The 21692-nt window shown below is 52.8% G+C and overlaps 8 protein-coding genes across 8 annotated transcripts; 3 read left to right on the top strand and 5 right to left on the bottom strand.

Moving 5' to 3' along the window:
• Positions 1 to 15: 15 nt before the first annotated feature.
• Positions 16 to 1797, bottom strand: A1O9_05839 (AAT family amino acid transporter; the record flags this gene model as incomplete). The annotated part of the gene is made up of 2 exons (XM_013405053.1): positions 16 to 1510; positions 1622 to 1797. 2 exons carry the CDS (start codon positions 1795 to 1797, stop codon positions 16 to 18), a joined length of 1671 nt encoding a protein of 556 aa, XP_013260507.1.
• Positions 1798 to 2796: 999 nt separating this feature from the next.
• On the top strand, positions 2797 to 4209 carry A1O9_05838 (2,2-dialkylglycine decarboxylase (pyruvate); the record flags this gene model as incomplete). The annotated part of the gene is made up of 1 exon (XM_013405052.1): positions 2797 to 4209. One exon carries the CDS (start codon positions 2797 to 2799, stop codon positions 4207 to 4209), a length of 1413 nt encoding a protein of 470 aa, XP_013260506.1.
• An 865-nt stretch (positions 4210 to 5074) lies between these two features.
• A1O9_05837 (uncharacterized protein) lies at positions 5075 to 6463 on the bottom strand (the record flags this gene model as incomplete). Its single annotated transcript, XM_013405051.1, has 2 exons — positions 5075 to 6012; positions 6094 to 6463. The coding sequence occupies 2 exons, from the start codon at positions 6461 to 6463 to the stop codon at positions 5075 to 5077; spliced, it is 1308 nt and encodes a 435-aa protein (XP_013260505.1).
• Positions 6464 to 9011: 2548 nt separating this feature from the next.
• A1O9_05836 (uncharacterized protein) lies at positions 9012 to 10730 on the top strand (the record flags this gene model as incomplete). Its single annotated transcript, XM_013405050.1, has 2 exons — positions 9012 to 9175; positions 9242 to 10730. 2 exons carry the CDS (start codon positions 9012 to 9014, stop codon positions 10728 to 10730), a joined length of 1653 nt encoding a protein of 550 aa, XP_013260504.1.
• A 1067-nt stretch (positions 10731 to 11797) lies between these two features.
• On the bottom strand, positions 11798 to 13021 carry A1O9_05835 (uncharacterized protein; the record flags this gene model as incomplete). The annotated part of the gene is made up of 1 exon (XM_013405049.1): positions 11798 to 13021. The coding sequence occupies one exon, from the start codon at positions 13019 to 13021 to the stop codon at positions 11798 to 11800; it is 1224 nt and encodes a 407-aa protein (XP_013260503.1).
• Positions 13022 to 14317: 1296 nt separating this feature from the next.
• On the bottom strand, positions 14318 to 16249 carry A1O9_05834 (uncharacterized protein; the record flags this gene model as incomplete). The annotated part of the gene is made up of 1 exon (XM_013405048.1): positions 14318 to 16249. The coding sequence occupies one exon, from the start codon at positions 16247 to 16249 to the stop codon at positions 14318 to 14320; it is 1932 nt and encodes a 643-aa protein (XP_013260502.1).
• A 1399-nt stretch (positions 16250 to 17648) lies between these two features.
• On the top strand, positions 17649 to 19219 carry A1O9_05833 (acetyl-CoA acyltransferase; the record flags this gene model as incomplete). The annotated part of the gene is made up of 4 exons (XM_013405047.1): positions 17649 to 18698; positions 18790 to 18854; positions 18935 to 19046; positions 19181 to 19219. The coding sequence occupies 4 exons, from the start codon at positions 17649 to 17651 to the stop codon at positions 19217 to 19219; spliced, it is 1266 nt and encodes a 421-aa protein (XP_013260501.1).
• An 832-nt stretch (positions 19220 to 20051) lies between these two features.
• A1O9_05832 (uncharacterized protein) lies at positions 20052 to 21112 on the bottom strand (the record flags this gene model as incomplete). Its single annotated transcript, XM_013405046.1, has 3 exons — positions 20052 to 20153; positions 20337 to 20736; positions 20958 to 21112. The coding sequence occupies 3 exons, from the start codon at positions 21110 to 21112 to the stop codon at positions 20052 to 20054; spliced, it is 657 nt and encodes a 218-aa protein (XP_013260500.1).
• Between the last annotated feature and the right edge of the window lie 580 nt (positions 21113 to 21692).

The raw sequence follows: 21692 nt of genomic DNA, 5'->3' as shown, positions 1-21692 counted from the left end.
TGCCGAGCCTTACATCTAAACAACCCACATCCAAAGTCTCTCCAAAAAGTTTCTCGGTGTCTTCACAGGCCATGTCATGGCATCCAGAGACGACTTACCAGTCCAGAGATCGGCCTCTGCGGGTTTGACAATAGAAGTACGCTTCCAGAATTTCCACAGCAGATATGTACCAAAATAGATGGGTATTCCAATGTAGGAAGTGATGAAATCCTGGACGTCCCATTTCCCGGTGGTGAAGATTTCCCATCCGTTAAACACAATGATCATAGCGAAAAAGCACAAAGCAAACCAGGCGGTGTACGGCTGGAAACGAGATTTGAAAGGGAGGGTATCACAATCAATACCTTGCACCGCCAAAGCTTTCCGGAAACGCAGGAACGCAATCGTAATGCTACACCATGTGAGGAGAGACGCAACCGTGCCGATTCTGAGGAACCATTGGAACACTTCGGCTGCGCCCGCAGATACCGACATATAGGCCAGCCCGCTCCACATGGCAGTGAAGGCAATAGCATAGAGTGGGATTCCGTTCTTGTTGCATCTGAGGAAAATGCGAGGAGCCTGCTTGTTTTGGGCGAGGCCAAACAGGTATCGCGAGCCCACAAAGAGGAAAGCATTGGCGGACGAAGATGCAGAGCTGATTATCACCGCGTTGATGATGTGAGGGAGGACGCGAATGTTGGCATTCTGAGCGGCAATAACCCATGGTGAGGCGCTCCCGAGATCACTGTGGTTGGAAGGCACGAGTACGCTGATGGCAAGAGAGCCGAGTACGTAAAAGATCAGGATCCGCCAGATAAGCCGTTTGACAGCCTTGGGAACATTCCTGCGAGGGTCAACGGCCTCGCCTGCAGCCAGAGCAATCATTTCGACACCACCGTAAGCGAAGGCAGCGAACACGAGAGTGGAAAACAGGCCTAGGAAGCGGCCCGTGTGACCGGTGGCGACGACTTCCTTCATGGCTGGTCCTGGATTGTACCAGTATCGGAAACCAAGGCGATCGCCGGTAGGGCTACCACCGAGGTCTACGATGAAGGCCATGAGCAAAAGGCCAAGTATCGTCAAAATTTTTATCGATGCAAAAACAAACTCGGCCTCGCCGTAGATCGCGACGGCGAAGATGTTCAAACACACGATCAGCACGATGATGATACTGATCCACACTGCGGGGTTGATGTCGTCGTTCCAGAACTGTACCAATACAGCGGCCGCATTCAGGTCGGCGCAAATCGCGATGACGGCGAGATACCAGTTGTTCCAGCCTACCGCAAAGCCCATGGCCGGGTCGACGTAGCGAGCACAATACTGAGGAATGGCTCCGGGGAGAGGTAGCCATGTCGTCATCTCCCCCAAGCACATCATCATCGCAAAGACGGCACATCCAGTGAAGGAGAAGCCCAGGATCACCGAGAGAGGACCTGACTTTGCAAAAGCTCCACCAATACCGAGGAATAATCCAGTCCCGATGGAGCCTCCTATCGCCATGAACTGCATATGGCGCGACTTGAGACTACATTTATGAAGAAGGATGGGATCTTAGCAACAAATCATCTCGCGCAGCGCAGACTGAAAAGAAGATGGGGGAGGCCGCTATAAACAAAAACACAAGTGCACAACGTACCCTCTTTGAACGTATCCCAGCTCTTCAGCCGTGGCGGCATCTCCATAGACATCGAGCGCCTCTCCAAGTGCTGGGGCTGCAGTCTTCGTCCCCGAATCCACGCTCGGTGCGGCTGATCCATCAGAAGGTGAAATTTGGCTGACTACCGGGCTGTCACTCCCCTTTTCGACCACCATCTTGGGAACCAAATGGTTTACTTAACTTAATGGAGAGATAGTTGTAGATGGTGGACCTCGCCTTGAGGGGAAGGTGGGAAATGTATGACAAGAACGAAGTTGCCAACTGGTTGGATTCTGTCGAGGATTCCGCATGCCGACTGGCTTGATATACATACCGTTCTAAAAGCAAGCTTCCGCAGGCACACTTCTCATGAGAATTGAACCGTGTGCATATCTCCTTATCACCTGCCAAGTTGCCAAACCGAGCGACAACCGACGGACTGTCCACGTCTAGACTTCTATCACAAAGCTATGTTAGTAGCCTCACGGATGATAAAAGAATCGAAAGATGATAGAAAAGCAGAACGGTCAGTAGCTGTAATCCGGGAAAAGATACACATGTCTTTCTGGCGGGTGATAAGGGCAGAGTGTTTTACGCGGTGAAGATAAAGAGACAAGTGGTAGTTCGCGAAACAGTGGATACTGCCCAGTCCACTATCTCTCTGGCCTCTCGGCCCATCTTCTGTCCAGCGCCTTAGCAGAGTCTCTACCGAGGCAGCATGACTCGAGCGGGCGAATAGAGCCGCCGAGTCTCGCATTCTATCATTCTAATTAGTAGACCCTTCCGACCCAGAAGAAGCACTACCACTGGTTCCGCGTGCTAGTAGCCTACCAGTGGGCGGGGCAGTCCCAGGTGTTTCGTGAAATACTGCGTCCCAGATAACCCAGTTTCCCGCGGGGAACTTGTGTGCGGTTGGCTGTGTCTCGATTTCGCCCCGGGACATGTGTAAGAGCGTCCTGTTGTTGGGATGAGTACAAAGTAAGATCGCTTGCTCGACTTTCTCGCATTATCTCGCTTCGAGAGCCCAAGAACAACGTATAAAAGAGTTCGGCTTCACACTCGAAAAGTGGCTCATCAAATTATCCCTTGCTTTCTTGGGTTGGAGAGGCAGGGGGAATTTTGTATTAACTTCTCCCATTGGAAAAAGGAGCGTCACCAAACAGCGCGAGAAGAAGATGGCCGCGCCATACGACAGCAAAGACTTCTGGGAGCGGGCGGACAAGTACCTGATGAACACGGGCGCACCATTCACGCCGATAATCATCACACGATCGAAAGGGACTTACATATACGACGTCGACGACCGCGAGATCATCGACTTCACGTCGGGCCAGATGAGCGCGAGCCTGGGCCACGGACACCCTGAGATCGCGGAGACGGTGGCCAAGTACATCTCGGAACTCGACCACTTGAACAGCACGATCCTGTGTCCGCCGGTCGTCGATCTGGCGACCAAGTTCGCGCAGATCCTGCCCGCCCCGCTGTCCAAGTCGTTCTTCCTCTCCACGGGCTCCGAGTCGGTCGAGGCGGCGATCAACATCGCGAAGCGCGCGACGGGCAAATTCGAGATCGTCGCCTTCTCCGCGAGCTACCACGGCGCGACCCAGGGCGTCGCCTCCGCGACGTACTGCATGGGCCGTAAGCACGGCTTCCCCGTGGTGCCAGGGCAGCTGGCGTTTCCGGCGCCGCACGGCCCGTCCTCGCGGTTCAGGAAGCCCGACGGCAGCTACGACTGGGCGACGGAGATGGACTTCGGGTGGGCGATGGTCGACGCACAGTCGGTGGGGTCGCTCGCGGCGTTCGTGTTCGAGCCGATCCTGTCTGCGGGCGGCATCATCGAGCCGCCACTGTGGTACCTCAAGCGGATGGCCGCCGAGTGCAGGAAGCGCGGCATGCTGGTCATCGCGGACGAGGCGCAGACGGGCCTTGGCCGCACGGGCGACATGTTCGCGTTCCAGCGCGACGAGATCGTCCCGGATATCCTCGCGCTGTCCAAGTCTCTGGGCTGCGGCATTGCGTTATCGGCTGTCAGCACGACGCCGGAGATCGCACAGCGCGCCGTCGAAAGGGGCATGCTCTGGGTCACGACGCATCAGAACGACCCCCTGCCCGCCGCCGTCGGCTGCAAGGTCCTCGAGATCGTCGCGCGCGACGGGCTCGTCCAGGCTGCGCGAGACCGCGGGACCCAGCTGCGCGACGGCCTCCTCGCCCTGAAGGACAAATACTGGTGCGTCGGCGAGCTGCGCGGCCGGGGCCTGCTCCAGGGGTTGGAAATCATCGGCGACCCGGTGACAAGGGCGCAGAGCAACGAGCTGGGCGTTGTTGTTGCAGAGAAGGCCCTCGAATTCGGTCTCAGCTGCCAGATCGTCTCGCTGCCCAACGCGGCGGGCTTGTTCAGGATCGCGCCTCCGCTGACCGTCTCGGAGGAGGAGGTCGCGAAGGCGTTGGATATCCTGGATCGCGCCTTTGCCGCCGCGCTGTATACGCATCCCCTGCCGAGCTTGCCGGTGCCGTACGCCAAGAATCCGACCTCGTCCGGGCTCGTTGCTGCCGATGCCATTGCTGCTGAGCCTAGCCCTCGTCTATGAATAGATAGCCTGACAACTCAGGTTGGATCTCGGGTTGGGAAAATGGTGCATCACCTGCGTGTATCTGTGCGCTTCGTGCGTCACGGCGGGCCGTCGGATGATCGGCATTTAGCAGTTGAAATAGTATTTAAAGAAGTCACCTCGAGGAGCATGGTGTATATGATACATGCACAGTCCGAAAAGAATCCCCTGCAGCTCTGGAGTGTGCCTGCCATAGCTTGACAAGTAGAAAGAAGATCGTAAGGTCGCAACATTGGAGATTTTCTGTCCCATCGATCATCTGACTTGTAGATACTCACGACAAGCGGCACTACCCTAGCCTCTAGAAAGCGGCGCTTGGGGAGAGAGGGGGGTTTGAGAGGGACGGGCGAGTAAAGACAAAGACAAATGAAAGAGGAGAGGAAACCTGCTACTTGACCTCTGTTGCTGTTGCGTTGCGAATTCTGTCAAAGAAGAATAATCTTATTACCTACACATTCACCTAGGTAAGTACTGGCGGCTTACAAGGCGCGGCGCAATTTTCAGCTGATCGGCCGTTTTTCTCTCCTCCTCCAATTCCCCTAGAAAAAGGGGCTCGGCAACATATCAATTGGGGTACAAATACAATAGTCGAGCTTCAGGGTGGCACACGGGGTGACTGCATTGATACATGTGTACATACATTCAGGCGAAATCTTGGCCATTTGGGTGATTGATTGATATCAACAGTGGTCTTCCATGGACCATGCAAACTCGACACCCAAGACCCACCAACCCATTCTTCTCTAGCTCTGCAATCTACGTATATAGGCCTGGCGTGGTTCGGAAAAACGAACGCGTGGAGTCGTGGAGCAGGGTCCAGCTATACCATGCTGTCCGTAGTCCGTCACGGCCCACGCAAAAATGCCAGTGCTGCAATGGTCATGGCTTCCCCACCAGTCTGCAGCGTCGGGTGAATGACAGGTGCAAAGTCCGGGCTATGGTTGATGGGGAGCGTGTCCAGCTTGTTCACAGCTGCAAGAGAATCCCACTGTTGTTGGTCAACACCACCGAAGAGCCAGAAGTAGTACGGCTTCCCGATCTCGGAGGCAAGCACGCTGAAGTCTTCACTCGCGAGGCTGCTCTTGGGCATGAGTGCGAAGTTTTCCGCAAAGTGCGACTGGAAGATGTGCTGCAGCTGTTGGTTTGTCGCTGTGGCGGCGTTGGCAGTGACTGGAAGACTCATGTGGTGTTCAATTCGAGGTGGCTGCTCGCAGAATCCCGCGCTGGTTTCGGCCTCGATGGTTCTTCTGACGTGGGATAGGACTAGCTTTCTGACTTCCTCGTTGAGTGTTCGAATGTTGATGGTGAAGAAGGCTCTGTCGCAGATCACGTTCTCGGCCTCGCCGGCGTGGATCGATCCTACCGTGATGACGGCTACCTCGTCGGGTGGCACCACTCTGCTCACTATGGTCTGTAATCGGACTACGATATGGCTTGCAATGACAACAGGATCGATGCACCTGTGAGGCATGCTCCCATGACCTCCTCGGCCGAAGATGGTGATTTTAAGACTGTCGGAAGAGCTCATGACAGGCCCCGCCTTGGTCGCAACAACACCGGCTCTGATAGGTGCAACGTGCTGGCCCAGCACCATATCGGGAATCGGACAGTTGTGCCTGTCTTTGTCGTAAAGCCCGTCCTGAACCATACCGTGCGCACCGTCGCCGGTCTCCTCAGCGGGTTGGAAGAGAAAGACCACGGTACCTGACCAGGAATCTCGCGCTGCCAGCAGGGCTTCGGCAGCTACCAACAAGCATACGACGTGGAAATCATGTCCACAAGCTACACCAGGAAAAAAATATCGTCAGCGGCAGCCTGACAGAAATTGAGATCCGACGTTCGTGATCTCTGAATGGTACATACCATGCATGACGGGGGTCTCTTTTCCATCAGCGCCAAGTTGCCTTTTGTGACTGGAATAATCCAGATTCGTCTTCTCCGCTACAGGAAGAGCATCCATATCGGCACGAAGCAAGACGGTCTTCCCAACCCCATTCCGCAGTACCGCTATCAGACCATGGCCGCCAATGTTGGTGCGAATGTCAAGGTCTCCTGTGAGACTCTTGAGATGGTTGATTATCAACGCAGCGGTGTCCGATTCTTGATGCGAGAGGTCTGGGTTGGTGTGGATAATCTTGTATAACGATTCATACCCCTGTAGGCTTGGTTGGGCTTGCTGAACGATGTCCTTCAACGAACGGGTGCTGCCGTTGACCGAGTCGATGGCCGCCATGCTGCGTCGGTATTCCAGGGCTGCGCTGGTGTGACAAGCTTTGGCGACAACCAGAACACAAATATTGTAAACCGGAAATATGAGTTCGTGATTGCTGCAATTGATTGATTGAACATCTGAAGAACGGAAGAAGTGACCGAGGCACAAGAGCTTCCCTCAGCTGGCATGAAATGAGCATGAACTCAGGCCGGCTCGAGCTTCCTTAGCTGCGGCCCTCCCCAAGACCGGTGCACAGGCCACATGAAGGTTCATTGACCGTTGGAAAGCACATTTAAGTTTTGTTGCCATCCCAGCTGAGAAGCTGGGTCGCCCGTGCTTATTGCTAGGTCATAAGCCAAGGCCCGCCAAAGCGGAAAGTTCAAGTCAATGAAGCGAATATCATACCATGTACCGCAAACGCGAAGTGGAGTCTCTCGCCGCGCACGTCAAACGGCAGCAGCACCTCATTTTGGGTTCTCAAAGACGCTCAGCGTTGTTGAATCATGTAAGCGAGTGCTGAAAGCAACGGTGGCCTGTATGAGCGTGCCATACAGTTGCGATTCCATTAGCAGCTGCGGGCCTGCATCCCGTCGGCGCAGACGTCAAGCGGCGGGTGGTATTCCACTTGTGACTGTTCTTGTTGCGACTGGCGCCTGTGATGGTGCAATCTTGCCAAAAGGGAAGATTGATGCTGCTTTCCATGATAGGAGCTTTCATGAATGATTTTTGTCTTCCCGTCGTTGAAGTCAGATGGAAAGAGTACATATATTGTCCGTTAAGCGAGAAGTATCTTGCCCCCACGGGACGCGGATGCACATCTGAGTCATGTGACAGGACTTATGCGAGCGGGGGTGGGTGGGGGGAAGTTGGTATCATCCCCGTACCACTCCAGCCCCTATTTCCTGCACGGGAGTGCCTCCGAAGGCGACTTTAACAGATCAGGATAAGGATCGCAAGGATGTTGGGATGGCGAATGACTCGAAGGTGTTGCGTTGGAGCTCGTCGACTGGCATCGTCAGCGTGGTTGCTGTGGGATTTGGGATGGATGCTGCGGCATGGGTCTTGAGATACAATTGATCGAAACATTGGAATAGGCTCGCAAGAGATCTACATGTTGAGGAGGGAGTATTCTCTCCGTGGATTCTAACAATGGAATGGGGTGAGGGCGGCAGCACTCAATTCGCTACCTTGGATCAGCAGCCACGTCTGCGATCTCATCGAGTAGACAGCAGAGCAATCTCACAATGGACGACTGCCATGTCGCCGGAGGCAGGTAAAATGTGAGGGTGCTGCCAATGCTAAAGGATATCTATGGTCAGCTCCCGGCTCAATGGCCACACTCAGGCAGGCGATCTCAGTCATACAGGTTGCCTTCGCACTCGAGATGAACAATAAGACCAAAGCTTGGACCATCTTCGATAGGTCACCACAAGCCTTATGATACTAGGCCTGCTACCCAGAGTGCAACTACAGATCTTGAAGCAGCTCCATGCCTCGGCCGGAATCGCTTCCAATGAGTAAGCCGCCTCACAACACGAGGTCGATTAGCTAGAGCCTAGAGGCAGGCCAAGTTCAACCGACCGCCTACCTTAATTACCAACGGCCTTCGGTCTGGTTGCAGGATCCGTCGCATCCAGCCTTGGGCCGCTGACCACGTGCCGGCAGCGCGTCTTAGCTAATGATGCTTTGATATACTGTCGGTGACTGTGCACGCAGTGTCTTGGCAGCTCGGTCCGGGTTGCTGCTGGAGTCCCCCCTTAACTCTGAGGGAATTCCACCGCGTTAACACTCTACCTCTTGCTTGTTGAAGAACCGAGACAGAACACTTCTCCCGCGCAATCGTCTTGGACGGAAGGAGATTGATATCCTGCGGGGCTGTGCTGACCAACGCCAGCACCGTTGCCAAGCATTGCCAACCGGTGCGCTGCGAACAGGTTTTACTTATCTTGGCATCAGTGGCCTGTTCACCACGTACTCACTCGTGCCCGTAGAGTTCAGGCGCAGCAAGCAAGCCCCTGGAAGACTAGGAGGGATAGTTCTTGTGATTTCTTTGGCTTCTCAGGCAAATCAGAGCAGAGAAGCCTTCTTTGCGGCACCTTGAAACCTGTTGCTCTCGGACGGCACGCACCGCACCGCTCATCCAACCGACATGAGGAAGGCTTTCAAAAAAGCATTTCAGGACATCAAGGATGTCGTGGACGGGAAAGATGAGACTGTGAGTATGTTCTATGTGCTCTCTTTTCTTGGCTTCATCCCACCATGACTGCTAGATGGTTGATTCCTACTGCGGTGCGGAAGCTGCATGGGGTGGAAAGGCGGAATGCCGTCGGTGCCTTCCTCAACTCAGCCTCGTAGTCCGACAATGGTCGAGTGTCGATACTACATGACGACCACCAGGACGGCCCAGCCGTTTCACCTCTCCCCGTGTTGTATCCCTCCACGCAGCGCTACGTATCTCGTGCCTAAAAGCTCCTCCTCTCCCACATCTACACCTACTCCCATTATTTATACTAACCTCGCGATTCAACTCTCAGCGTATCAAGCTCAACCACCCCCTCCACAGGGCGCCATGTCTTTCCAGCAACCAACACGTCCGTCACCCAAAGACATCTTGAGATATCGCTATCAACATGGCACTAATCTGGGATCCATTTTCATCCTGGAACAATGGCTCTTCGGAAGTATGTACGACGAAGGCGTGCCGTCGAGTAGCGAGCTCGATGCTGTCGTGACGTAAGTGACCCCTTATTGCTCTTTCGATTCTATTCCCCGTCTCGTTCTTGACTTGTCCCTTTTTAGTTCTCTCAACAAACGTGGTCTTGGTGAAACAAGAAAGAAGTGGGAGACCCACTGGGCCAGTGCTCTCACGGACGACGACCTGACGTGGTTATGCGACACCGCTCATTGCAACAACATTCGCTTGCCCATTGGCTATTTCACTCTCGGCCCGACCTTCTGTGCCAACACTGCCTTCGCCATGCAACCCTCGGAGGTTTACGTCAACGCTTGGGCGGCTGTCAAATCCATCGTCTCTCGTTGCTACGCTCGCGGTATCGGTGTCCTGATTGATTTACACGGCGTACCTGGCGGAGCCAACCATGAAACCCATTCGGGAACCAGTAGCGGTAAGGCCGAGCTCTGGGGTAATCAGTTCAATCTCAACCTCGCCACGAGATGTATTCAATTCATCGCTGACGAGTCTATTCGTGATCCCCAACTTGCGGGTGTAGTTGGCATCCAAATCTGCAATGAATCCATTATTGACCCGCCCGGTATGTATGAGTGGTATAATGATGTGATACAACGTGTCTCTGCCATGGATGCTAGCATTCCTCTCTACATCAGCGATGGCTGGGAGTTGGGTCGCGCCACTCGCTTTTCTAGAGCGTATAATACTGTCGAGGGGCCGCCCAAAACACCGGTCGTGGTGGATTGTCACAAGTATTGGACCTTCGACGAGAAAGATACTTCCAGGTCTCCTTACGAGATCATCGAGCAAGTCAAAACCGAACTACCGGAACTTGACTCGAGTCTCATGGGCGACGTCTTCAGTCACAGAGCCGGCATTGCCGTCTACATTGGTGAATACTCTCAAGCATTGGCGCCTCAGACCTGGTCCCGAGCACCAGCAGACCAGAAAGACAACCTGATGAAAGAGTTCGGGAACGAGCAGAGTAAGACATGGCAGAGAAAAGCCAGCGGCTCGGCATTCTGGACATTTAAAATGGAATGGATGCCAGGATGGGAGTGGGGATTCCAAGCCGGGACCGACAATGGCCAGATCCTTTCGCCCAGCTGTTTCAAGTTCACGGTCAGAGAGGTGAAGGAGAAGCTGGTCCTCGCCGACAATAAACGCAGCGAATATCTCCAGGCCAATCTGGAAGGACATTCCAAATGGTGGGACACCACCAACCCAGGTCGCCCTTTCGAACACTGGAGATACAGTGATGGATATTTTATGGGCTGGAACGACGCCCGGGATTTCTTCGCCGCGAGACTGAGCGGGATCGTCCCTTCATCTGTCCCGAATGCCGCCAGCTTTGCCAATCCTCCACCACCGATGGGCGGCTTCGACGGCGCGAACCAGAGTCAGCAATGGCAGCCAGGCAGCCAGCTCGGCGAGAATAAAATCATAGGTGCAGATACCCTCGGTGCCATCGACCTGTGGATTCTTAAGCGCATGAGAGAGTCCCATGTCGCGGACTCCAACAGCTGCCCCTTCGGGTGGGAGTGGGAACATGGCTTCCGCGCTGGTGAGAGGGGGTTCAGAGAAGTTGTCGGTGCGTGAGATAGACTGCGTACTGTAGGATCCTGATTGATTGCACGAAGGTTAAGCATGGAATAGAATTAGAATTGATGGAACTTCAAAACCATAGCGTACCATCTCTTCATCCTATGTTGCCTTTTCGTATCGGCATACAACCAGTTACCCTTGAGTCCTCGCCTTGCCATCACATCAACTCAGACCAACTCACCATCCCGTATCGTATATCACAGAAGGCATGCGTCCACCAGGGGCCACCTACCAACCTACATATTCGAGCACGTGGCGAGTCTGAAGCTGAATATAGTAAAGGGATTCTGGACCCGGATGCTGACTCCTGCCACTCTTTCGGGAATCACCATGCGGCCCTCCCACGCAGTCTCAGCTCGGCCTCGCAGCGCGACTTGAGAGTCTCGAATCACTGGAATAACCAAAGCTAGCCACGAAGGTTCAGTCAAATCGTTCGGTCAGGGTCCAGTCCAGTCCTCGCCGTCAGAGTCAGGCCCATGACAGCACACGATGAAAGCACGACGGGCTTCCATAGACATTCCTGCCCTTTACCAGTTGCACGGCAAAGGACGGTCCGTCTACTGACAGACTGATGAATCAGCAGAAGGAAAGGAGATCGTCAGCTGAGGCAGTCAGCGAAGTTTAGCTGATACATAATTCAGACCTTCGTTGTGCCGGGCTTGGCAGCGCGTCGCAACAAAGCAATCAATCCTTGGTTCTCCTCGTGCATTTTGAAGAGTATCGCTGCCCTAGGCGAATCCCCCCAACTACCTACTTAGGTAGCCTTGGTTAGCCTGCTACGGAGGGGCCAATTTATCGCTGCTATACACGATGCGTGACGCTTAACGCGTTGTCGATAGGTGACACGAAGCCGCGTCTTAGGATGCATGTGGGCGAATCGAATCGATCCAACCCACACACCGCAAAACATCAGATAAGTAAGTATGTATGAATTAAGACATGAACGCTGCGTATATTCGAATGGACAGGCACGGCACGAGCACGACTGCGGCACGGCGAATCCATCCCAGGTCAAAACCTAATCAACCCGGATTCTATCTCGAATCCCAATCCCCTTGGAATCACTCATTCCAAATCGCGGCGGGAAGGCCGGCAGCCACGCCATCCACGGTAGTGTTGATGGCCAGCTCGGCGAGGACATCGCCGATGATCCCAGTCTGTGGGTTCCGGTCGAGCACGGCGATCTTCGAATCCGTCTGTGCTGCCACCAGGACACGATCGCCCTTGAGATTCACCTGGAAAGCGCGCGGGAACAGGCCACCGGCGGCGGCGAGCTGCACGAAGTCGAGGCTGCCGTCGTCCTTGATGCGGAAGGTGGCGAGCGAGTCCGACTCCGGGAATGAAGTGTCGTTGCGGTTCGACACGATCAGGAATTGGTTATCGTACGACACGCGAATTTCCGCTGCCTTGGCGTTGACGAGTGTCTCGGCGTCTGCTTTCCCGCCGAATGTGTCGATGACGTGGCTGGGCCCCGTGAGGATGATGGCATCGTTTGCGTCGTAGTTGACGGCGAAAGTGGTGATGGTATTGAGGAATTCAGAGACCACAAACAGGTAAAGCTGTGAGGTGGCCGTGTGTGAGAAGAATGCCGCGTGACGTGGACCCGTGCCCTTCGGGAGTGAGATCACACTGCCCACGTTCAAGGAGCCAGTGTTATCTGGTACGAGGTTAAAAGTCCGGATCTGGTCCGCGCCGTAGTCGAGAACCACGAGATTCTTGTCCTTCGGGTCGGGGTAGACGCCGTGGGCGCGTGGTACCGCTTGGCCGGGTCGCGGTCCTGGTGCGGCCAGAGCATCGAAGGTGTGATTGACCATCTCGCCCAGATGACCATCATCGTTGATGCTGTGGATGGTTAAACCGCCGCGAATTCCAGTGGCGTCGGCGTTACCAAACTGGGCCAGAGCAATGTTCTTGCCGCCGTTATAAAGTTTGGTGTGGACTGGACTTGCTGATACGTTCCGGTGCTGCACGGGCGTCAGGACCCCACCGTCTTCAATATCAAATTGGTTGAGTGTTCCGAAGCCAGCGACGAATCCTTCATCTAGACACCAAAGTCGGTGGTTGTGGATGTCGATTGTGAGCCACGAAGGATTTGTCTTGCATCCATCCGTCTGGTTGAGGAGTGTCAACTTCGAGGAGCTCCCCTCGCCGGTCAATTGGACGGTGCGCACAAAGCCATCGTATCCAGCAACGAATATAGTTGTCGGTGCCGCGGGCGCGTGATTGGCTGCTACCAGAGATGGAAGAGCTGCGAGGAGCAAAGCTCCAGCGATGGTAGGTTTCATCTTTTGTATTAAATGGCTCTTTGACTTATTGGTCGTTTACGTTCCTGTTGATTCAAAGGACTTTGCGGGATAGTTGTCGGTAGATATGAAGAAGTCAGAACAACTGAGATTTGATTTACGTTTAAAGGCAAAGGAATGCTATTGGCATGAGTGGCTTGGTGTGAAGGCGTGGTAAGTGTGAGGACTTTAATGCATTTGTTCGAGACACGCCCAGTGGATGATGAATGAAAGACTTGGTGAATGAGACAACAAGCAATGCCACCCAAACAGACAAAAGCGGCTTTATTCCAGTGCTAGGACATGCAGTGGTGAAGACCAAAAATATGTTTCTCAACATGGATTGTACAAAGAATGTGGAAGATATGAAGAGCAAAGAAAGGGAGAATGTTTGAAGTTGTGAGGTTCTTTGTAAACCCGGTATGCAGAACAAAGAAGACGGCTGGCGATTGATGACTCTGGGGCAAGGAGGTGCATCTTTCGATGAAACCATAATCATTCATAACCCGGTCCACAGGAGGCTGATTGAGTGACAATTATTTTGAGATGGACTGCCTAAGAAATTAGGTCGTGTTTCATAGCCCTAGTCCGAGTGGCTGAGATGATTGGCGTGAGCCGTACCTTGTACGTCCTGGGGGCCTGCTAGCAATTGTAGCGAATCGTGGGGCGAAGTCAGAGATATTCTTGAACGGTGGAAGAATGCCATGCATGCCAAGGCGCCAAGATGCTTCCGCCTTAGGTGTTAAACTTTCCGCCCGAGAGCGAGCCTGATCCTGAGCCTCCGGAACCGGCCTTCTTTCTTTAGATAATATGACATGCTCAGTCAGCTATGCAGTCTGTGCTGCGGCGGCCATAGACGGTGTTTGCTCAAGGGGTTTGTGGCCTCACATTACCTAGGTATCAAACCGGCTCACAAAGCAAGGGAGCTTCTCGCACCACTTGACAAGCGCTGACAACGTCAAGCGACATATATTCTAGTTTAGGTCTCCGTATGAGGTATATACATGGATACTATGTAGGAAGCCTACTGAGGGACAATTTGCATATTCGCCTATCCCAGGCCAAGGCTGACACAAGAGCAAGCGAAGGCCGAGGGGTCTTGGGATGAATTCTAGACTGCTCAAAAGCCAAAGTACTTACCTAGGTGGGCACTAGGTAGTGATATAACCTCAACGCATAAGCTGGTACGTGTTCCCCGGCTGGAAATTCAACTCCCACATTTGACGAATCGACTTGCAAATGGCATCACTTGACCTTTTTGATCACATAATTCTAAGCACCCCATCTGTTTTCCTGAGATTACAACTTCGCCTTTCCGCTGTCGATTCTCGCCCAACTGTCTGAATCCATGGGCTTGAATGTCTCACTCTCTAGGTCGAGATAATATTGTCTTGTTGCCCCCGAAGCGTCCAGGACTCCCCACTGAATATTCTTGACCACAGCCTTTGCGTGCTTGAATGTATCACCAACATCAACAAGATCACCTCGCACTAGCACAAGTCTAGGCACTGCATAGCGAGGGACACCCTTGGATCTCAGCTCCTTGAACAGCCGCGTCATGAAGACCTTTTCACCCTGACCAGCGCCTTGCTTTTCCGATTCGGTGTCTAGAACGATCAACGCTGTACCTGCTTGGCCATCATATTTGTTCAGTCGCCGGCCAACAACAACGGCATCTTTCACGCCTGGCAGCTCTGAGATGTATCCTCTCACTTCACCTGCTGACACATTTTCGCCCATCCATCTGTATGTGTCACCTATCCGGTCGACGAATTTGACCCAGTTGTCCCTTTCTTGAACAAGTAGATCTCCACTGCGTTGCCAAAGGTCGCCTTTCTCAAAGACATCTCTCAACAATTTCTGCTCCGTGGCTTCTTTGTTTGCGTGGTAGTTGATGTAAGTATCCATGTTTTTGATTCTGGCGATAGCCTCCCCCGGCTCAGCCCTATCCGCGATCTGACACCAACCCGTCTTCGGATCTCGAATTGGCTGTTCGGTATCATAATCAAATTTGATGATCCATTGGTCCTTTTCCAACACCTTCTTCCTCAGTGTGCCTAGGTATCCCACTTTTCCGGCTCCTGGCCGGCCCTTATGGTGAATGTTGTCAAACTTGACCAACCCTTCCGTCGAGCGGTAGAACTCTCTGACTTCGGGCACATTGAATCGTTTCTGGAAGTCCACCCAGACATCTTTCTGCAAGCCGTTTCCTGCTGCGACCAGGACATTGTGCTTTCGATCATAGACACCTGGAGCGGTTGCTAGCAAGAATCGCATCAACTCTCCCACGTAAAGGATGCGTGTAGCCCTTGATTCATACGCGTCCTTCCAAAAACCTCTCGCCGAGAATTTCCGTCCAATTGCGAAGCAAGTGCTCTGTCCGACCGAGTAACACAACCCTGTGAAGAAAGTTGTACCATGAAACAGTGGCATGCAAGAATAGATTCGAAGCCTTTGAAGGTATTTCTTAGGGCTTTTATGATCGACGGACGTAGTGCATGCAACAACCGTGAGCAGTGCATTTTTAATGCTGCAAGCCTTGGGTTTGCCTGTCGTACCCGAAGTGTATATCAAGACTCCTACCGAAGCGACTGACTTTGGTGGTGTAGGTGGAAGTGATGCGATACCAGCAGGATCTAGAAATGGAAACTCTAAGACGTCATCGCTAGGGAGAGGCGTTGGACGGAACGAGCCGAGATTCAATCGAACCGTCTTGATGGTACCATTTAGAGCATTTGCAGCAGAAGCAGCATGTGAGACAATATCTGGAGTGGCAACGATCAGGTTTGCTGATGGCAGTTGAACGCAGTGGAGTAGCGTGTCGTCACGCAGAGCACTATTGATCAATGCAGGAGCAGCGCCCAGTTTGGTGAGCGCAAAGACAGTAAAAGCCATCTCAGGGGAGTTTGACATGAAAACAGCAACAATATCGCCATTTTTGACACCAAGTTCGTGAAATCCAAGTGCCAGTTCATCGACTTGTTGTTTCATGGCGCGATAGTTCCACGTTCGTCCTTCGAACCAAATAGCATCCGCATTTGGATCCGCCAGTTCTAGCATTCGGTACAGATGAGGAGACTGAGGACCCAGCTTTGCGAGGAATTGGGGATATCTGGCTCCGAAATCGGCATCGAGTCGATACTGGGAGATATCTTTAGTGATCCCGAGAGAGTGATTTACATAGTACAATAACCCCGCCACCGCAGCAGTTGAGGCAGCGATTGTCGACATGATGGAGGTGGAGGTCAAACAACCTGAAATTGACTGGGTCAGGAGTTTCCAGTCGAAGAAGAGTCGCCTTCTCTGCGAGGACTGAACAGTCCAGATAAACGCGGGAGCTCAACGGGCAGTTGAAACAAAGGGGGCCTAGATTGTAGATGATTTGTTTGCTATAAGGAGATAACGACTGGCCAGTCTCCTGCTTTCCTAAACCGATGATCAGATCCAAGTGCTGTCAAGGACGGCTGCTGGTGTTCAATAAGCGGCACTCGCCAATCGGTACAGGCAACGGGAGATGGAGACGGGGAAGCAAGACTGCAGATATGGACGCAAATAGATATACATGCAGCTGCGGTTGTATGAGTGTACCCAGAAGGGCTTCCTAGAAGAGTAGCTCGGCCAAGTCCAAACAAAGCGGAAAAGTCTCAAGGTTGAAGTGATGAACTCGGTCCGGGGCAACAGGGGTAACGGGAGCAGCTATAGACGATTCGTCCGTAAGTGCCCCACTGTGAGTTTGGCGGCTTCGAAGTCTATGCTTGATGTCTTCTGAGAGGTAGCAACGAGTGTCGGGAACCTCAGTTTGGTAGAGATGAAAGAAAAGTCCCATGAAATTGAGAGAGCCGTGGATTGAATAGAATAAATCCCTGCTGCAAGGTAAACATCCCCTAGTTACCTCCACCAAGTGGCTGTGTTTCTAAGCCAGCCCTGGAAGCCTGGGGCACTTGTATTGCTCAGTAACAAGCGGTGTCTTAGGACTTGGGCACGCCTTTTAGATACTCCGTACTTACACAGTGTGGAGGTGGGGCTGGCTCGGAGCAGAAATGAATATCCACCCTTTCGTTCAAAATGCAAGCTTCACTGATTAACAAATATAGGGAGGCGTACTCCGTACACGAAGCACCCGTTGACAAGGAGGCAGATAGTTCCGTAGTAGCGTTGATCCTCTGATTCCCTCATGGCATTCGAGGGCGAATTGCCTCCGAGGCAACGGTATCAAAGCGGCAGTTGGTGGAAGGTGGACGAGACACAGGCGAAATGGTGGTTTCGGCAGTTGCAATCGGTCTCAGGCTCGCAGCTTCCTCAAGCTACTCGTAAGGTTCGCGGCCTCGTGCCTGCCGTCAAGGGCGACCTCGCCCGTGACCCACCAGACCCGTTTAGACCAGCCGAGGCATCAAACCTCCAACATACTTCGTGGGCCCTGACTTCCTACGAGAACAGATATTATTTCAAAGCAGGCTGATCACAGAAATTGGTTATGTCGACAGTCTTCCGAGTTTGACCGGTCCGTTCGTTGATATCGCTTTCAACATATTCTGACCCTCGGGAGCAAACCTTCAACCACACCTGGCAGCTTACGTTCTGCACCAACTGCACCCTGAACAATCTGGGAACTGATATCTCTTCTGGAAACATGAGTGCTCAACAACGACTCGATGCCGTCGCTGGCCATCTCAACTCCAGCGGAGCTGCAACACCCTCTCCAGCTCTCAAGAAGCTCCTTGAGAAGAATCCAGATGATATTGTCATAACAGCTTCCGTTCGCACACCTCTCACGAAAGCCCGCAAAGGCGGCCTGAAAGACACTCCCGCCGAAGAGCTTATTGTTCATGTGTTAAAAGCCATCAAGGACAGATCAGGCATCGATCCCAACGTCGTCGAAGACGTCTGTATTGGAAATGTTCTACAGCCCGCCCCTGGCTTTGTTGCGAGAAGCGCTGTTCTAGCTGCCGGCTTCCCCGTTGGCACCGCCGCCAACGTCGCCAGCAGATTCTGCTCTTCCGGACTACTCTCAATCCAAACAGTTGCAAGTTCAATCGCAATTGGTGCCATAGATGTTGGTATCGCAGTCGGATGCGAGAGCATGTCAACCAATGACGATAAACCACCACCAATGAGTCCAATTATCACCGAACACCCTATTGCCAAGGACAACCTTCAACCAATGGGTTGGACCTCCGAAAATGTCGCTCGCGATTTCAACATCACACGACAACAGCAAGACAAGCTCGCCGAGATGTCTCATAACCGTGCCGAGCGCTCCCAAAAAGAAGGCTGGACAGCTGATGAAATCGCTCCCATTACCACCCAATGGATTGACCCCAAGACCAAGGAGAAGAAAACCGTCACTCTAGACAGGGATGACGGTATTCGACCTGGTACCACATATGAAGGGCTTTCCAAGATTCGTTCAGCTTTCCCTCATTGGGGCCCTACCACAACCGGTGGCAATGCCAGTCAAGTGACTGACGGTGCAGCTGCAGTATTGCTGATGAAGCGCTCGACCGCCCAGAAGCTAGGCCAGAAGATCATTGGAAAGTACGTATTGAGCACTGTGGTCGGTCTCGAGCCTCGCATCATGGGCATCGGTCCAAGTCTCGCCATCCCTAAGGTCTTGGAGAAGACCGGCCTGACGAAAGACGACGTTGACCTCTTCGAGATTAATGAGGCTTTTGCTAGCATGGTGAGTTGAATCTAGCGATACTGCATAAAACAGCCACCCCTGCAGCACCCCCCATAACCGACTTTTCATCGGCTGATAGTGATAAAACTAGTACGTCTACTGTGTCAACGAACTCGGTCTGGACATCAACAAGGTCAACGTGCGAGGAGGAGCAATGTGAGTGATATCTTTTCCTTCCTTAACTCTTCCTATTCCCCACTGAGTATCGCCTCTTTCTCTAATACGCTGTCAAATAGCGCCATCGGCCACCCTCTAGGTTGCACCGGTACCAGGCAAGTAGTGACAGTGCTCTCAGAGTTGAGACGGCGGAAAGCCAAAGTCGCCGTCACTTCCATGTGTGTAGGAACAGTAAGTCTTGAAAAAACCCCTATCCAACTGCTAGCCCCCTGCTCCCCTCAGCCTCACTTATTAACCTCCCATTGTTCGGTGGGAACGGGTAATGCTGGGAATTCATTACTGACCGATCGCGTTCTTCCATCTAGGGAATGGGCATGGCTGGCGTTTTTGTGAACGAGGCATGAAAAAACAAAAATTCATGAATGTTGCCGAAAGCGATTTCTACGTCCTCGCACACTTAATGTTTGAGTCCTATTTAAACCAAAGAGGGGTGACAAAATTTGGTGGGCATCTCACTACCACAAAGATGGAGCCCTTGCGAGGGCGTCTTAAATACCCCAGATTTCAAACTTGGATATATTATATATTTTCAAACTATCATGCCAAACAGATCAACATGCAAACCCCTTTCAGAATCATCTAGAGCACTTAGAACCGCGCGAACCGTCCTGGGCTTCAGTCCAAAACCCGGATTTCCCACTCGTTGCAGCAGTAGTCATCAGTTAAAGGGTATGTGATTGTTGAGAGTTGCAGCCGGCAAGTAGGGAGAGAAAAAAAGGGAGAGAAAAACACTGCATTCTCATTTTCACGTTTACGTTCATTTTCTCACCGCGATTAGAGGGCAGGCAGACCATTCCCCCATCCCGTCCCTCGAACCCAAGGAGGTGGAAGGGCCCGTATCTTTTCTCACATCCTCATTATGTGTTCGCCCAGTCAATAGTGTGTTGCATTGTCCCTCTCTTCTTCTCTATGGCAGCAGTGTTGTGCTGCCGACGCGCGCTTGCTACGTCAAAGTTTGCTGAAGGTTGAAGGTTGGAGGGAGTACTTCGCATCTGGCTCAGACCTCGCGCTTTTCTCCTCGGTTCGAAGGGGAGATGGCCGGTACACTCGCTCACAGCGCAACGAACTACGTCATGTGCATCTTCAACATGGAGAAATGAAGACAAAGGCTCGAAGGTTTGTCCAGACCACTTCAGCGTACTCCTCGGGCTGAAGCGAGGCCAGTTTCTGCATATTTCACTGCTTCCCATTCTTCTCGGCCTCGGAATTGCCATTGCCATAGAATTGCTGCTTGTCCATGTGCATCTCGTCGTCCGCGACGCCGATCGTGGCAAAGTACTAAATGGGAAAGAAAGGAAAAGAACCACATGTTAGCAGGCGGAAGCGCCATAGTAGATGCTCGGTATTGAAACGGAGGTAGGGACCTCAGCTGGGCTGCAAACAAAAGAGAGAAACGACTTGAAAAGACAAGGGCACAGAAGAGACGAGGAATGGTTTTCGGCAGCCCGAAGCAGAACTCACAGCCATAGCGCGGCGATTCGCCTCGGGGTTCATAGGCTTCCCGGCCTCGCCGAGGGTCGACAACAGCTTGAAGTAGTTGATGTAGAAGGCCGGTGTATAGGTGTTGAAGAACTTGGCCGGCTCGTCGTACGGGTTCGAGAAGGTGTGTGGCGACCGCGGTGGGACGGTGATGTAGTCTCCCAGTTTGGCGTCGATGGTCTTGCCGTCCAGGCCATGGAAGCGCAGTGTACCTTGCGTTATGAGGAAGGTCTCATCGTGCTGTTTGGTTGGTCGCGGGGCTGTGTCAGCGAATTCTGGATAAGGGTTGTGCAAAGGTTTGGGTCGTGAGAGAGCATGAGATGTGAATGACGGAGAGCCTGAGTGAGAATCCTCCGCCGCGGCTCTTGAGCTGTCTCTATTTCTACCTTGTTTGGAGGAGGACAGACTTCCGCCTGAATTCGGGAGAGGGAAGAATAGTACGACGAAGAAACAACGTACCATCTCATGCCAATGGGGAGGCGGTCTTTTGTCCTCAGAGAATGATCGCTCGTCAGCCATTTCCACTTCTTCAGGGTCCACATTATTCTGGTCCACAGGAATCGTCCACCACGGGGAGCGGCGTTCAGCGGAGGGAATACTCACCCAGAGGTGTGGGGCGGAACAGTGAACTCAGCGCTGCCAATGCGGTTGTCTGTTCTCGAGCCGTCCTCCATGATACGGATCTGGATGGTGCCCACTTTGAAGGTCTCACCCGTCTCTGCGGGGACGAAGTTGAGAGGGACCGATGGCGTATCCATAACTGTCGATTAGCCTTGCGATTTCCAAGGTGGTTTTATGAGTCCGAAAGAAGAAAGAAAACGAAGCCAAGCGTACAGCACAGGCGGAGAGAGAAAGAACGAAGGGGGAATGCTAACGTCCGCTGCTTGGGATGTAAGTGCACAGAGGGAGCGAGCCAGCGAGCAAGTGTCGTTTATGTATGTGAAGAGGATTAATCCAAATTACTACCAGGTAGTTCATGTATCAACGGCGATGATGACGCCCGAAAGGCCGTGCGAAGTGGGAGGTGAAAAGGAACAGCTACCGTAAAGGGTGGTTCGGGTAAGGAACAACATTACTCCTGGTGGTGACTGGAGGGGCGGAGGGGGGGAGGCCCAATTCATTTTAGCTGTGTTCCGTTTCTGCTTCCCGCCACGGTCATCCGAGCCTGGTGAACGAGAAGGAATAAAAGATGTGGTTCCCGGCGATTCGCTCATCAGACCAAATATCGTAAGATCAAGGCTCGGCCGTCATATGATGGTCGAGTAACATGACAATACTAACTAGTGACAATGGAAGATAGTTAGGTAATCCAGATAATACACCCCTGGTGAACCATTT

The sequence above is a fragment of the Exophiala aquamarina genome (assembly GCF_000709125.1).
Source record: "Exophiala aquamarina CBS 119918 chromosome Unknown aczIA-supercont1.4, whole genome shotgun sequence".
Classification (NCBI taxonomy): domain Eukaryota; kingdom Fungi; phylum Ascomycota; class Eurotiomycetes; order Chaetothyriales; family Herpotrichiellaceae; genus Exophiala; species Exophiala aquamarina.
Note: the sequence above shows the minus strand (reverse complement) of the source record. Positions and strands in the feature narration are given on the sequence as shown.